Here is a 15,341-nt window from a genome sequence, read left to right as displayed (position 1 = left end):
AGTGCAGTGGCGCAATCTCGGCTCATATAAGCTCCGCCTCCTGGGTTCATGTCATTCTCCTGCCTCAGCCTCCTGAGTAGCTGGGACTACAGGCGCCTGCCACCATGCCCGATTAATTTTTTGTATTTTTAGTAGAGACAGGGTTTCACCATGTTAGCCAGGATGGTCTCGATCTCCTGACCTTGTGATCGCCCACCTCAGCCTCCCAAAGTGCTGGGATTACAGGTGTGAGCCACCGTGCCGGGCCTCAGCCAGGATATATTTTAAAGGCGGAATCAACAGGATTTGCTCATGGTTATGAAAGGAGGGAAGAGAAGAGACAAGGAAGAGTTAGGTTTTTGCCCGAGGTGCTGAGTGAACTGCACTGCCACTTAGGGAGATGGGGCAGGAAGAGGCTGAGAGGACAAACCAAGAGCTCTCTGGTTTGGACACATGACGCTGAAGATGCCTGCCAGACGTCCAAGAGGAGGTGCTACATACACGGCTGATTCTGCAAGTCTGGAACTCAGGACAGTCTGGGACTGGACTAGAGAAATGAATGTGAGGGCCAAGGAGGTAGAGCTGGTATGTGAATTCATGGCAGAGACAAGATCGTCTTGGAGTTAACAGACAACGTGTAGACTGAAATGTGTTGCTAAGAAATGAATTCAAACTTTTTGAATTTTTACTACGGAAATACAATACGTACAAGAGTCTATATACACAATGTGTAAGTATGGTTTAAATAATCAAATGAACATCATATACCTATGATCAAGCTGAAGAAACAGTAGAGTCTCAGAACCTTTGAAGCCTCTGAATTTTCCCATTGGACCTCGCTCTCCCCATCCTTCATCCCCAGCAGTAACCTAAATTCAGGGTTTGTCACAGTTTTGTGCTTGTAACTGATCCTTTAGGAAACAACATTTGTGGCCAAAAAAATCTAACAAAAACTCTGTAATTTCTTCAGACTTACTTTAGGGTTTTATTTCCTTTGGGTTAAAGTAAAATTCAGTTTTTGTCTTTTTCATTAAAAAGCAACGTCTGACAGTGCTGCCCAGCAGAAATAGAATGCAGGCAATATGTAATTTAAAATGTTCCAGCAGCTCCACACGCAAGGGGGAAATAAATAGATAAAATCAGGTTCAATAACATACTGTATTTAACCCAATATACCCAAAGCACTTTCATTTTAAATTGTAATCACTATAAAAATCACTAATTATCATAACCACCCACACAAAGCATGGTTTTAAAACATACCTGTTGGAGGAGCCCTGAGTCGGAATCTAAAACACAGGCATCAATCAAAATATTCTGAAAGAAACGTTTTGAAAATATTACAGAAATAATAACAGTAATGATTACCCTATACTGAGAACCTACTACATGCCATACTCTATGCTTAAAATAGCTCCCTCAATACGCAACGTGACTCTGCACGGCAGATATTTGCATTTGGCAGCTGAAGCACCCAGGACATGGCTGGGCTGTGGTCACAGAGCCAGCGGGTGGGAAAGCTCTCACCCCACTCGGCCTGTCTCCAAAGTTCAGGCTGTTTTCACTACATCATGCTGTCACTCCACAACAGAGAACATTATGCATGGCTATAGCAGCATTTTATGTTAAGACTGAAGTTTTGTTTTGTTTTTTTGAGGCAGAGTCTAGCTCTGTTGCCCAGGCTGGAGGGCTGTGGTGCGATCTCCACTCACTGCAAGCTCCGCCTCCCAGGTTCACATCATTCTCCTGCCTCAGCCTCCCGAGTAGCTGGGACTACAGGTGCCCACCACCACACCCAGCTACTTTTTGTATTTTTAGGAGAGACGGGGTTTCACCATGATAGATCTCCACTCACTGCAAGCTCCGCCTCCCAGGTTCACGCCATTCTCCTGCCTCAGCCTCCCGAGCAGCTGGGACTATAGGCGCCGCCACCTCGCCCGGCTAACACTGAATTTTTAAGAAGGTTTTCTTTCTTTATAAATACATCAAAGAAGAAAATGTATTACACTTCATCTGACCATTTCAACTCTTTGCAAAGTAAAAATATTGAATCTTTATAGATCTCACCACAGCAAAAAGATAAAGAAATTGAGGCAAGGTTTATACAGCAAACTGTCAAACCAGAGTTTCTTGGCATAGGGTCCATGGATGGGCTAAAGGTTACCTGAATGCCATGAAACTCTATGCAAAACTGTGGTTGAGTGCACATTGTTCTGGGAATGCATCAGCTTCTCAAGTGGTCCAGGACCCAAAATAGAAAAAAGACTAGAACATTCCTTGCCCATTCATAAGGTTACGTAGTCAGAATACCTCAGAGTACAGCATTCAAAAAATGAAACTGACTCCTTCATTATGAAACAAATACTTTAAATGGCAGGCTCTCAGTTCACCTGTTTCTGTGCTGCGAAGATGACATTCATGAAGTTCATATACTGCAACGCACTGTCTTCTGCAGCCTTAATCACCTAAAAATCACAGTCATGTTAATTCTGCCCAGGCACATCCCAGTCCTCTCACACCAATGTCACATAATATATTGCGAACCACAACCAACATTACTCCAGTTTGTCTTCCCATTTATCATTGTTAAATGATACCTAAAGTATAAAGATAACAGTAACATTTCCCCCAAAATCCTACCACCCAAGGACAGTCCATGTAAGGGTTTGATGAACTCCTTCTGGGGAGCACCTACGTAGGCAGGTATATACATGCACACCCAAAACATGAACACAAACATACACAAAATACATACACACACACACACCCAAAATACACCCCAAAAATACACACACCCCCAAAATATACACATGCACACCCAAAATACACACCCACTCCCAAATTACACACACCTACCCACCCAAAATATACACATGCACACCAAAATACACGCACACCCAAAATACACACAACTATCCACCCAAAATATACATATGCACACCCCAAATATACACATGAACCCCCAAAATACACACCCCCAAAAATACACACATCGCCAAAAATACACACCCCAAAACACACACACACACCCAAAATACACACACTGCAAATACATACACACACACCCAAAATTCACAGGTATGCACATCCAAGATACATACACACCCAAAATACACAGGTACGCACACCCAAAATACATACACACTCAAAATATACACACCCCAAAAGTACACACACCCTCAAAATACACACACCCAAAACACACACAACCAACAAACACACCCCCAAAAAATACACATCCAAAGCATACCCCCAAAATACACACCCCTCAAAATACACACACCCCAAATACACACATAAAATATACACAAACCCCAAAAACACCCAAAACACACAAACATACTCCAAATACATACACACACCCAAAACACACACACATCCAAAATATACACACATACACACACCCAGAATACACACACATCCAAAATACACACACTCACATGTGTCAGGATGATTACTTAGCATTCTGCAACCTGCTTTTTGAGTCCACAATATATGTGGGAAAAAATATATATATATATATATATTTTTTTGAGACGGAGTCTCGCTCTGTCGTCCAGGTTGGAGTGCAGTGGCAGGATCTCAGCTCACTGCAAGCTCCGCCTCCCAGGTTTGTACCATTCTTCTGCGTCAGCCTCCCGAGTAGCTGGGACTACAGGCACCCGCCACCTCGCCAGGCTAGTTTTTTGTATTTTTTAGTAGAGACGGGGTTTCACCGTGTTAGCCAGGATGGTCTCGATCTCCTGACCTCGTGATCCACCTGTCTCGGCCTCCCAAAGTGCTGGGATTACAGGCTTGAGCCACCACGCCCGGCGGGAAAAAATATTCTAATGTCCATGAATTAGAATATATACTTCTAGAATATATGCTTCTTGCAGACTTCATAAATTTCCACTATTTAAGCAGTTTCCAATTCTCAGTTTTAAACAATGTTCTGATGACACCCTCATATACTCTCTACACAGCTCTCTAATTACCTCCGGAAAATAAGCAGTGATTACTGAAGTGTATGCACATTTAATTTTGATACAGATTACCAAAATGCACCCCAGAAAAATTTTTACCAATTTATCCTCCTATCAGCAATGCATGAGAATAACCAATCCCCAACATCACCATCAACCCCGGGAACTGCCAGCTTTTTCATTTGTGCTAAACAACCGTGATCCACCTGCCTCGGCCTCCCCAAGTGTTGGGATTACACCCAAATCCCACCACGTGAGCCACCACGCCCGGCCAATTACTTGACATTTCTTTGCTTACTAGTAAAGCTGAACATATTTTCAAATGCTAAAACTGACCTTTTGCTTTTGCAGACTGCTCGTTTTCTACTTGTTTTTCTAAAGCTTGACTTTTAACAATGAATTTATGGCCGGGTGCGGTGGCGTGAGCTACTGCACCCAGCCTTCTTCTAGTACTATTACGACTTGAACTTTTACACTGAAATGTTTGATCTTTACTGGAATATATTTAAGTGTAAGTGGTGAGACAAGGAACAAGCTCTGTTTTTCCCCAAATGGCCAATCAGTTGGGCCAGCACCTTTTACTGAGCAACTCATTTTCTCCCCACTAATTTGAAGTGCTTCCTCTGTGACAAGTCCAGCTCTCCCATGTACATGGTTTGATTACTGGACTCTAGTCTTTCCTATTTTGTTTGTGTGCTCTGTGCTACTACCACACAGCGACTTGCTCTACATCGTGTTATAAGGACTAATGCAGCAAGCTCCTACTTACTACTCCTTTTCAGAAAGTTCCTGACTATTCTTTTAAATTTATTCTTCCAGATAAACTGTTGAATTTCTCTTTTTTTTTTTTTTTTGAGATGGAGTCTTGCTCTGTAGCCCAGGCAGGACTGCAGTGGTGCAATCTCGGCTCACTGCAACCTCCACCTCCCGGGTTCAAGCGATTTTCATGCCTCAGCCTCTTGAGTAGCTGGGACTACAGGTGCCCACCACCACACCCAGCTAATTTTTTGTATTTGTATTAGAGATGGCGTTTCACCATATTCGCCAGGATAGTCTCAAACTCCTGACCTCTTGATCTGTCCGCCTTGGCCTCCCAAAGTGCTGGGATTATAGGCGTGAGCCACTACACTCGCCTTGAATTTCTTTTTTAAATCTCCCCACCCTGCCAGGAAAAAAAAAACCTCCCTGATATTCTGACTGAGATTGTAAATTGAGTTTACAGTATGATTTTGGGAAAACTGACAACCAAGAACAAAATATGGCTCTCCATTTATTCTTCTATCTCTCTCAGAATTTTAGTTTTCCTTATCATCACTTTTACACACTGCTTGTTAAATGAACCCTGGATAGTTAATATTTTTTGCTCCTACTATAAATGGGTTTATTTCCCATCATGTTTTCTTTTTTTTTTTTTTTTTTGAGACAGAGTCTCACTCTGTCACCCAGGCTAGAGTGCAGTGGCGCGATCTCAGCTCACTGCAACCTCCGCCTCCCAGGTTCAAGCGATTCTCCTGCCTCGGGCTCCTGAGCAGCTGGGACTATAGGCATGCACCACCACGTCCAGCTAATTTTTGTATTTTGAGTAGAGACGGGGTTTCACCATGTTGGCTAAGCTGGTCTCGAACTCCTGACCTCAAGTGATCTGCCCGCCACGGCCTCCCAAAGTGCTGGGATTACAGGTGTGAGCCACCACACCCGGCCTCCCATTATGTTTTCTAATTATCTATAGTTGTCATATAAAAAAGTAATGATTTTTTAATCTTACCAATATCCTTGACTTCATTTCCTGATTATCTATAAAGAGAAAAAAGCAGAAAAAAATTTAACTAGATCTTATTAATCATATATGGTTTCCTAACCAATTTTTAAACAGTCCAGCAAAGAAATACTAGTAAAATAAGTAGGATTATAGTTCTCATAGGAAAATGCAGGCTCTTACCTTTAATTTCCTTGTTCATTCTGTGAATGTCTTAATTTCTTAACATTAAGGAATACAAAAATATTATTTTACTTCATAAATATTTATAGTAAAAAGAAATATAACCTCCAATTTTAAATAAACCCAGCATCTACCTAGCTAAGAAGGGAAATGCTCCACTTACCAAGATAAATACACGAGAGTGATTGGGGGTTTTCAGTTACTAACTCTGCAGTCAATTGGGCTTTGTAATCTAACCAAAATATAATCTCTGTCCCAGAAAATTGAAATTCCCAACACTTGACTGTCCTATTGTTATCTACCGTGTCCTAAATTTGAATCCTGGGACAAGAAGTATTGATTTACAAAGATGTTCAGGCAACTCACATCAAACTCTAGAACAAAATAATCACTCAATACTGCCCCTCCCCCAAAAATTAATGCCATAAGACTGAGAAAACATCACACAGATAAAATGGAAAGGTATTGCCCTAAGCTACATGCAAAACCATCTGTTCACCTGTGGAGAAGTGGCCACTCATTTATTAAGCTTCAGGGCTCCTCAACGGCTTTTAAAAATCCAACACTGTTCCCAAGTCAAGAAGAAAATGAAAACATTTACGAAGTCTGAATTTATCAAAATGAGAAACAAGAAAGCACCCTGAAGCAGTGTTTCTTGCAGGCAGAAAGACATAATGGAGAAGCTAGAGTTTTCCCACTCTTCCCCATTTCCAGTTTTTACAGCTTGTCTTAAAAAACATTTCAAAGCCAGCCACGCACAGTGGCCTGTAATCCCAGCACTTTGGGAGGCTGAGGTTGGTGGATCACTTGAGGTCAGGAGTTCAAGACCAGCCTGGCTAACTTGGTGAAACTACATCTCTACTAAAAATACAAAAAAATTTAGCCGGGTGTGATGGCAGGCACCTGTCCCAACTACTTGGGAGGCTGAAGCAAGATAATTGCTTGAATCCAGGAGGCGAAGGTTGCAGTGAGCCAAGATTGTGTTACCGCACTCCAGCTTGGGTTGACAGAGTAAGACTCTGTCTCAAAAAAAGAAAAATTCAAAACCAATATAAACTATTTTTTAAAAATTACCCTTCAGTTGAGAGTACTCACACCTCCCATTAATGGGCACCCAAGGTTCTAAGAAATATAACAAGTTAAGATATGTTTACTACAGAAGACACCTTTTAAATGATTCAGACACCAAGGATACAGCAAAGTGCTTTGGCCAGGGATCCTGCCAGCAAAGTTTCTGTATGTTGACCCTTTATGTCACCTGCAAATAACAGAAAATATTTAAAAGGGAATTTTTAAGTACTTTCTTGAACTAAAATAATTGGGTGCTTTCCTGAACTAAGTATGCTTTCAAACCAAAACACTCTTCATGAATGAAATCAAACAAGACATTTTCAAACTAGGTTTAAAAACATAGCAATGTGTTCTTGGTAATGGTTAACTAAGCAACTTTTTAACCTTTTCTCAATGTAAAACATCCTGGTGTTTGTTCAGGGGCTAGCGGGAGGGCAAGGGGGAACAGGGAGTTACTGTTCAACAGGTACGGAATTTCAGTTTGTAAAGATGAAAAAGTTCTGGCGATAGACGGCAGTGATGATTGCAAAACAAAGCGAATATACTCAACATTACTGAACTGTACACTTAAATATTGTCAAAATGGTAAATTTTATGGTAAGTAAATTTTACATTAGAAATTCTAAAAATTGGTAAAATGGCAAATTTTGTTATTTGTACTTTACCATACACACACACACAACAAGATCCTGTTTTTACTTGGAAAGGTTCCAGTTTATTCATAATCTATGTGGTACAAAATGTCACGCATAGGTCTAGCAGCCTGGACAGAGTACAAGGCTCTGAGGCCCCCTGCCCTCCCTCTCCCACCATCCCCTCCTTCCCTCTGCGCTCAGCCAGTGCAGGGAAGACTGGAGAAACTCTTTCCTCTAGCCATGAGAAGCAGGGAGGAGTTTGCCACTTGTTTGGTGCCCTGGGTGAAAAAAGTCACTCAAGATATCAAAATCCTAAAACTACAGTTCAAGAGGGCAAGGAGCCCAGATTGACACTCTGTGCAAGCCAGCTTAGAGCTGGTCCAGGAGAACTGACGCCCCATGGGTGAGGTCAGACCAGAAAAGGTCTTGAACACTATACTGTGAAGCTGAGCTGAGACTTAATCCTGGAGGCCAGTGACTCTCAAAGTGAGATTCTGGAACCAGCTATAGGGGCACCACCTGGGACTGTAATAGAAATATAAAGTCTCCGGACCTCCCTAGATCCAGTGAATCGGAAACTGAGTGGGGGGGCCTGACACTGTTTTAACAAGACTTCCAGCTGATTTTTTAACAGGTTTATAATTTACAAACCATAAATTCTGGTCTAAAAGTACTTTTAGGGATGCAATTTAATTATTTTTAGTAAATTTACAATTATGCAATCATCATCACAATCCAATTTTAGAACAGTCTCCTATTACCCCAAAAGATCACTTGGGCCCATTTGCAATCACTCTCGAGTCTCTGCCCAGCCCTGGGCAACCACTAACCAACTTTCTGTCTCTGTAGAATTGTCTTTTCCCTCAGGTGATTCTGATTCAGGCTAAGGTTTGGAAACCACCACCTGCAGGCAGAAGGGAGCCAGGAAAGGCCTATGGGCCCAGGAATAGCAGCTTTGATTTTTAAGATGATAACTCTGGAGGCTGAGTGCAAAGACTTGACTGGGAAGACAGGAGTCAGAAAACCAGTTAGAAGCTATAACAATCATCTAGAGCAGTGGCTCTGAACGTGGGGTGAATGTGCCCTACAGGGGGCATCTGCAATGTCTGAAGACATATCTGGTTGTCACAACTAGGGGATATTACGATGTCTAATGGTCCAAGGCCAGAAATGCTGCTAAACACTCTACAACGCATAGGGCAGCTGCCACAACAAAGAATTATCCAGCCCAAAATGTCAATAGTGCTGAGGTTGATCAAGATGACAATAAGGGATGGGGCCTGGGTGTGGTGGCTCACACCTGTAATCCCAGCACTTTGGAAGGCCGAGTCGGGTGGATCACCTGAGGTCAGGAGTTCAAGATAAGCCTGGTCAGCATGGTGAAACCCCATCTCTACTAAAAACATTAAAAATTAGCCAGGCGTGGTGGTACGTGCCTGTAATTCCAGCTACTTGGGAGGCTAAGGCAGGAAAATTACTTGAACCCGGGAGGCGGAGGTTGCAGTGAGCTGAGATCACGTGCCGTTGCACTCCAGCCTGGGCGACAAGGGCGAAACTCCATCTCAAAAAAAAAAAAGATGACAATAGGGATGGGGGCTGGGTGTGGTGGCTCATGCCTATAATCCCAGCACTTTGGGAGGCAGAGGCCAGAGGATAGCTTGAGCCCAGGAGTTCCAGACCAGCCTGGGCAATGTAGCAAGACCCCATCTCTATAAAAATTTTTAAAAATAAAAAATAAAAAGATGACAATAAGGAGTGGGATTCTGGAGACACTTCTGAGGCTAAACAACTAGGATTTTGTAGCTGATTAGATGTTGGATGTGAGGAGGAGTTAAAAATGAACGCTTTAAGTTTAGAAAACTAGGTGGATGGGGGCTGACAGAAATAGAATGGAAATGGTGGTGTGATTGAGAGCAAAGATAATGAGACTAGCCGGGGCCATGTCAAGAGACTGTGGGACGCTGAAATGGAGGCATTTGAGCGTGAAAGAAAGTCTGGGTTAGAGACAAAGTTGGAAAGTGTCCATATATAAAAGATAATTAAAGGCAAAAGTGGATAAGAACACACAGAGGGAGAAAAGATGAAAATCATGTGTCGAATTAAAAACGTATTTTAAGAGACAAGATGAAGGAAAAGCCAGAAATAGAGACTATGAAGTAATGTTTCAAGAAAAGAGGAAAAACAGGTCACAGGGCATTCTTAGAAGCCAAAAGACATGTTTCAAGAAGTAAAGGCTGGTCAGCAGCGTCAAATGCCGTAGAGGCTAGGCAAATAACGAACCGACTTTGATGAAAACGATTTTTAAAAAGAGAGAACGTGCAGGCATACAATATAAAGAACCCACATCTTTTAACTTAAAGCCTAAAGGACCTCCAAAATCAACCCTATTTGCAAAATAACAATTTTTAAAAGCTGTTACTTTTGGTCATTAGATCTTTAATCTCTTCAACAATAACTTCATTCGCTGAGGTTAAAAGTTCGTATTTTCCATCTTTACTCCCAGAGGGATTAAATTCAGGAGGGTTGCCAGGGTCTCCGAAGAAGTCTCCAAGTCTGCCATTCTTTCCAGGATATAAGAATCGGCTGAAACAGCAGGGGAAAAAAACCTGGTTACACCAGGCCTCACTGCCCATGCTCACTCATGATCAGAATGAAATTCAGCAGACAACAAACAAAATCACAATGTGGGATTCACAAAATTCTACAGTCAATTTCATTTTTTAAAAAATGTGTAAGATAAAAATTTTTTTTTAATGTGTAAGAAAAAGAGTATAAAAACAAAGTAAAAATGTATAAAATAGGCAAACTGGCCACAGAATGTTTTACTGGTTCCAGTGTTTTCTGAAAAGTGTGGGGAAATACAGAGGATGTTGGGTTATCATCTCCGAAATGCTGCAGAGGGGTGCCTGTGCCTTCCTTTCTCAAATGACAACCACAACAGGTTCATACCAAATTCCAACTCACTACTAGTTCATTATTTGAGGTACACATCCATCCCAGTAATACAAATCTGGTCCAAAGGTCCCTGAAAGATTCTCCCAGTGATTCATGACTCTTTTTTTGTTTGAGACACAGTCCCGCTCTGTCACCCAGACTGGAGTGCAGTGGTGCAGTCTCAGCTCACTGCAACTTCCACCTCCCGGGCTCAAGTGATTCTCATGCCTCAGCCTCCCGAGTAGCTGGAATTACAGGTGTGTACCACCAGGCCCCAGCTAATTTTTTGTATTTTTAGTAGAGATGGGGTTTCACTATATTGGCCGCTATGTATGGCTGGTCTCAAACTCCTGACCTCAAGTAATCTGCCCACCTCAGCCTCCAGAAGTGTTGGGATTATAGGCGTGAGCCACCGTGCCCAGCCTCATGACCTTTTTTTTTCTTTGAGATGAAGTCTTTCTCTGTCACCCAGGCTGGAGTGCAGTGGCGTGATCTTAGCTCACTGCAAGCTCCGCCTCCCGGGTTCACGCCATTCTCCTGCCTCAGCCTCCCGAGTAGCTGGGACTACAGGTGCCCACCACCATGCCCGGCTAATTTTTTTTTTGTATTTTTAGTAAAGACGGGGTTTCACTGTGTTAGCCAGGATGGTCTCGATCTCCTGACCTCGTGGTCCGCCCGCCTTGGCCTCCCGAAGTGCTGCAATTACAGGCATGAGCCACCGCACCCGGCCATGGCCTCGTGACTTTAAAAAAAAAAAAAAAAAAAAAAAAACTTCGACAGGTATAGTTTTTACTGGTATTGTAACCAAACTAGCATCATCTTTTCATCCAATTCTGAGAAAAAACATGTAGTGGAGGATGAGAGTAAGAGTATGTGTTTGGTGGCCCATGGGCTCTTTCACCCACCAGAGGAAGCAGGCAGCCCTAAGAACCAAGAAAATCTGAGAGCTACCATAGAAATATGTTGGTAAGCAAGAGTCTTCTATTGTAATGTGGTGATTAAGACATAGAAGAGCCAGGCGTGGTGGCTGATCCCTGCAATCCCAGCACTTTGGGAGGCTGGGGTGAAAGGATTGCTTGAGCCTAGGAGAGCAAGACCAGCCTGGGCAACACAGTGAGAGCCCATCTCTATAAAAAATTCAAAAATTAGCAGAGTGTGGTTGTGAACACCTGCAGTCCCAGCTACTTGGGAGGCTGAGGCAGGAGGATCACTTATGCCCAGAAGTTCAGAGGCTACAGTGGCCCATGATAGTGCCACCGTACTCCAGCCTGGGTGACAGAACAAGACCCTGTCTCAAAAAACAAAAAAAACAGACATCGAAGAGCTGTGTCTTACATGGGAATTCAACTCTTCTGTCAGTGCATAATGTGAGAAGTAAATATGGCCCAAATTATTCACAAAAACTTTGCTGTATCCACGGTCACATTTACACATCAGCTGCAGGCTATGCACCATCTTGCAGTGAGTCTAACACAGCCAGTTTCACACCAGTGTGAGAAACGACCACTGTTTCTTCTGCCAAGCACCAGATGGAGTAGTTGGCTTGGGTTTAGAAGCCAGTGTTATAAGAAAAATCCTTATTTCTAAGCACCAGGTTCACTCACAGAGCAGGGAAACAGGCCATGAGAACTATGCAGAGCCAAAAGTAAACAGAATCACATCTCCCATCTCACTTGCACTCTGGGGCAGACACAAAATGGGAAGACAGGTGAGGGAAAGTAGCTGCCCGACTGGATAGCTCTCTTCCCCTTTCTGCCTAAATAATATAGTTCAATCTGTGCAAATTACACGGGCCATTATGTAACTCTACTACCGACTAACGATGAGGTTTGCAAAATTCATGGATATCACAATGTACACGTACTGGCTCTTGGTGCTGTGGCTGTTCACTGGCACAGAAAACATCTTCTTTTGCAACATGGAATAGGAACAAAACATGCCAACTGGCACAAAAAAATCATGAATGTTAAGCACTGAATAGGAAAAGCAATCACAACGGTCATACCTTTCTTGAATGTGACTCGCTATCACAGCAAGTTTGTTGGAACGATTCATGAATAAATGCGAATTTCCCAGCACCATCACAGCATCTATGCATTTGGATAAGGTAAACTGTTGAAAAAAAAGAAAGACATTAGAAAAACAAATTAGCTATCCAAATAACCATGTCAGGTCTTGACATAATTAAGATTTCGTTTAGATCGGGTGCAATGGCTCAAGCCTGTAATTCCAGCAGCCTGAGAGGCCAAGGTGGGAGGACTGCTTGAGTTCAGGAGTTTGAGATCAGCCTGGGCAACATAATGAAACCTTAGCTCTATAAAAAAGAAACAAAACTAGCCAGCCATGGTGGTGTGCACCCATAGTCCTAGCTGCTCTGGAGGCTGAGGTGGCAGGATCGCTTCAGCCCTGGAGAGCCAGGCTGCAGTAAGCCAAGATTGTACCACTGTACTGCAGCCTGGACAACAGAGCTAGACCCTGTAACAAACAAACAAAAGACTTCATTTAAATTTTAGATAATTATTCACTGTTAAAAATTTGCTTAGGAGCTCCCCTCCTCCAAAGCCATAAACAAAAACACTTAAAAACTATAGTTTTCTAATTTTACTTATATGAGATCATTTCTACATTAGTATAATATTCCACAAATATTTGCAGTGTAAAATTTAAGGAATAACAAACATGTCACATGTTCTGTGATAAAATTTCCAGCAAACTATTACTATATGTGGAGTAGATAATGAATACATACTGAAAACACTGGAGACCTGTAAAAATGTTTGATATATTTGTTCACTAAGTATACTGAGCCACTACTGTATGTCTGGTATATACTTAGTGAACAATATAGTGGTTGCTCAGTATACTTAGTGGGCAAATGAATTAAAAACTTTTTTTTTTTGAGATGGAGTCTCACGCTGTCGCCAGGCTGGAGTGCAGTGGCCCAATCTCGGCTTACTGCAACCTCCACCTCTCAGGTTCAAGCAGTTCTCCTTCCTCAGTCTCCCCAGTAGCTGGGACTAGAGGCCCATGCTACCACGCCCAGCTACTTTTTTGATTTTTAGTAGAGATGGGGTTTCACCATGTTGGCAAAGATGGTCTCGATCTCTTTACCTCATGATCCGCCCGCCTCAGCCTCCCAAAGTGCTGGGATTACAGGCGTGAGCCACCATGCCCAGCCTAAAAACTTTTAAACTTTGAAAAAACAAATACAGAATATCACCTTCCCATAAGAACTAATATTACTAAGATACATAAGTCAGTATTTTTTTTTTGGTATTCAAAATGTTCAGAGAAATTTCTCTAGTAACAAACTAAACAAATGATCCTTGAAGTTTTAGTCTTCATAAGTAGATATTTTCATAATCCTAGAATAAGGTCTGTTTCTCTTAAATAATACTTCAGGTAGAAAACAGAACACTGGTGGCCAGGAGTGGTGGCTCACATCCCAGCACTTTGGGAGGCCGAGGCAGGCAGATCACCTGTGGTCAGGAGTTTAAGACCAGCCTGGCTTACATGGCAAAACCCCGTCTCTACGTAAAATACAAAAATTAGCTGGGTGTGTTGGCACATGCCTGTAGTCACAGCTTCTCGGGATGCTGAGGTGGGCGGACTGCTTCAGCACCGGAGGTGGTGGCTGCAGTGAGCTGAGATCGTGCTACTGCACTCCGGCCTGGGTGACAGAGTAAGACTCCATCTCAAAAAAAAGACCAAAACATGGTAAATTTCACCCTACTGGAAAAAAAACCCTTAAATCTATTAAAATTTCTATTTTGCAAAAAGTGACAATATAAATAAAAGTGAAAGAAAAGTTACAAACTGGAAAAAAATAGTTGCAACGTATGACAAGTAATGGGTTAATCTTTTAATATAAAGAGTGTCCATAAATCATTAATTTTAAAAAAACCACATGCCATGAATATCCAAAGAAAGAAGTGGGTGATGTCCCAAGAGAGAAATACAAATGGCCACGAAATACACTAAAAGCAAATTGAGATTACATTGTTTTTTGCTCCTCATATTGACAAAAGATGAAATAAGGAGAATGAACATCTTGTGCTGGTACAAGAAAAAAGGAACTCTCACACAGCACTGATGAGTGCAAACGCAGCCTTTTTGGAGTAACAGGGCAGCATGCAGTGATGTGCTGGCAGATGTTTAACCATTCACTCTCCAAAAACGAGGTACACATGTACACAAGTAAGATATTACTGACACAGTAGTCTGTAGCACACAATTTACAAATAACAGTGAAATGCACAATACTCTTTATGGTAAATTGCATACAGTCAATGGATTCTCACAGAATGCCTATGTTGATTTTTGCTGAATTCTTGTATCCATAGCCAATTGAAAAATGAGTATGGTTTGGCCGGGCACGGTGGCTCACACCTGTAATCCCAGCACTTTGGGAGGTTGAGGCAGGTGGATTGCCTGAGTTCAGCAGTTTGCAACCAGCCTGGGCAACACAGTGAAACCCCAACTCTACTAAAATACACACACAAAAAATTAGCTGAGCATGGCGGCATGTGCCTGTAGTCCCAGCTACTCGGGAGGCTGAGGCAGGAGAATTGCTTGAACCCGGGAGGTGGAGACTGCAGTGAGCCGAGATCGCACCACTGCACTCCAGCCTGGGCGACAGAGCAAGACTCCATCTCAAAAAAAGAAAAACGTATGGTTTCAAGTGAAGAATGAGTATAGTTCTAACATGAATATTGTGTGATATTTTTATTTTTTGTTAACAAGCAAAAAGATGCTTATACTTGGTATGAGCAACTGTTTAAGTAACAATTGTAACACTGCATTGTCAGGTTTGTAACA

The 15,341-nt window shown here is 42.3% G+C and overlaps 1 protein-coding gene across 5 annotated transcripts in view; it reads right to left on the bottom strand.

Annotated features, from left to right (window-relative positions):
- GTF2H3 (general transcription factor IIH, polypeptide 3, 34kDa) overlaps positions 1 to 15,341 on the bottom strand; it is a 28,150-nt gene that overhangs the window by 4,784 nt on the left and 8,025 nt on the right. For 3 of the 5 annotated variants that reach the window (XR_001006990.1, XM_011988862.1, XM_011988863.1), the window contains 7 exons: positions 12,529 to 12,635; positions 10,009 to 10,172; positions 7,079 to 7,141; positions 5,884 to 5,913; positions 5,710 to 5,738; positions 2,370 to 2,444; positions 1,243 to 1,296 (listed from right to left, as the gene is read on the bottom strand). Coding sequence is in view for 4 of the 5 variants with exons in the window: in XM_011988862.1 (XP_011844252.1) it covers positions 1,243 to 1,296; positions 2,370 to 2,444; positions 5,710 to 5,738; positions 5,884 to 5,913; positions 7,079 to 7,141; positions 10,009 to 10,172; positions 12,529 to 12,635 (522 nt within the window). In the remaining variant the exon portion in view is untranslated. The remainder of the gene's footprint in view (positions 1 to 1,242; positions 1,297 to 2,369; positions 2,445 to 5,709; positions 5,739 to 5,883; positions 5,914 to 7,078; positions 7,142 to 10,008; positions 10,173 to 12,528; positions 12,636 to 15,341) is intronic. The other 2 variants (XM_011988865.1, XM_011988864.1) reach the window with 2 other exon arrangements.

The sequence above is a fragment of the Mandrillus leucophaeus genome, unplaced genomic scaffold, assembly GCF_000951045.1.
Source record: "Mandrillus leucophaeus isolate KB7577 unplaced genomic scaffold, Mleu.le_1.0 Scaffold34, whole genome shotgun sequence".
Classification (NCBI taxonomy): Eukaryota; Metazoa; Chordata; class Mammalia; order Primates; family Cercopithecidae; genus Mandrillus; species Mandrillus leucophaeus.
This window is presented reverse-complemented; position numbering and strand designations above follow the sequence as displayed.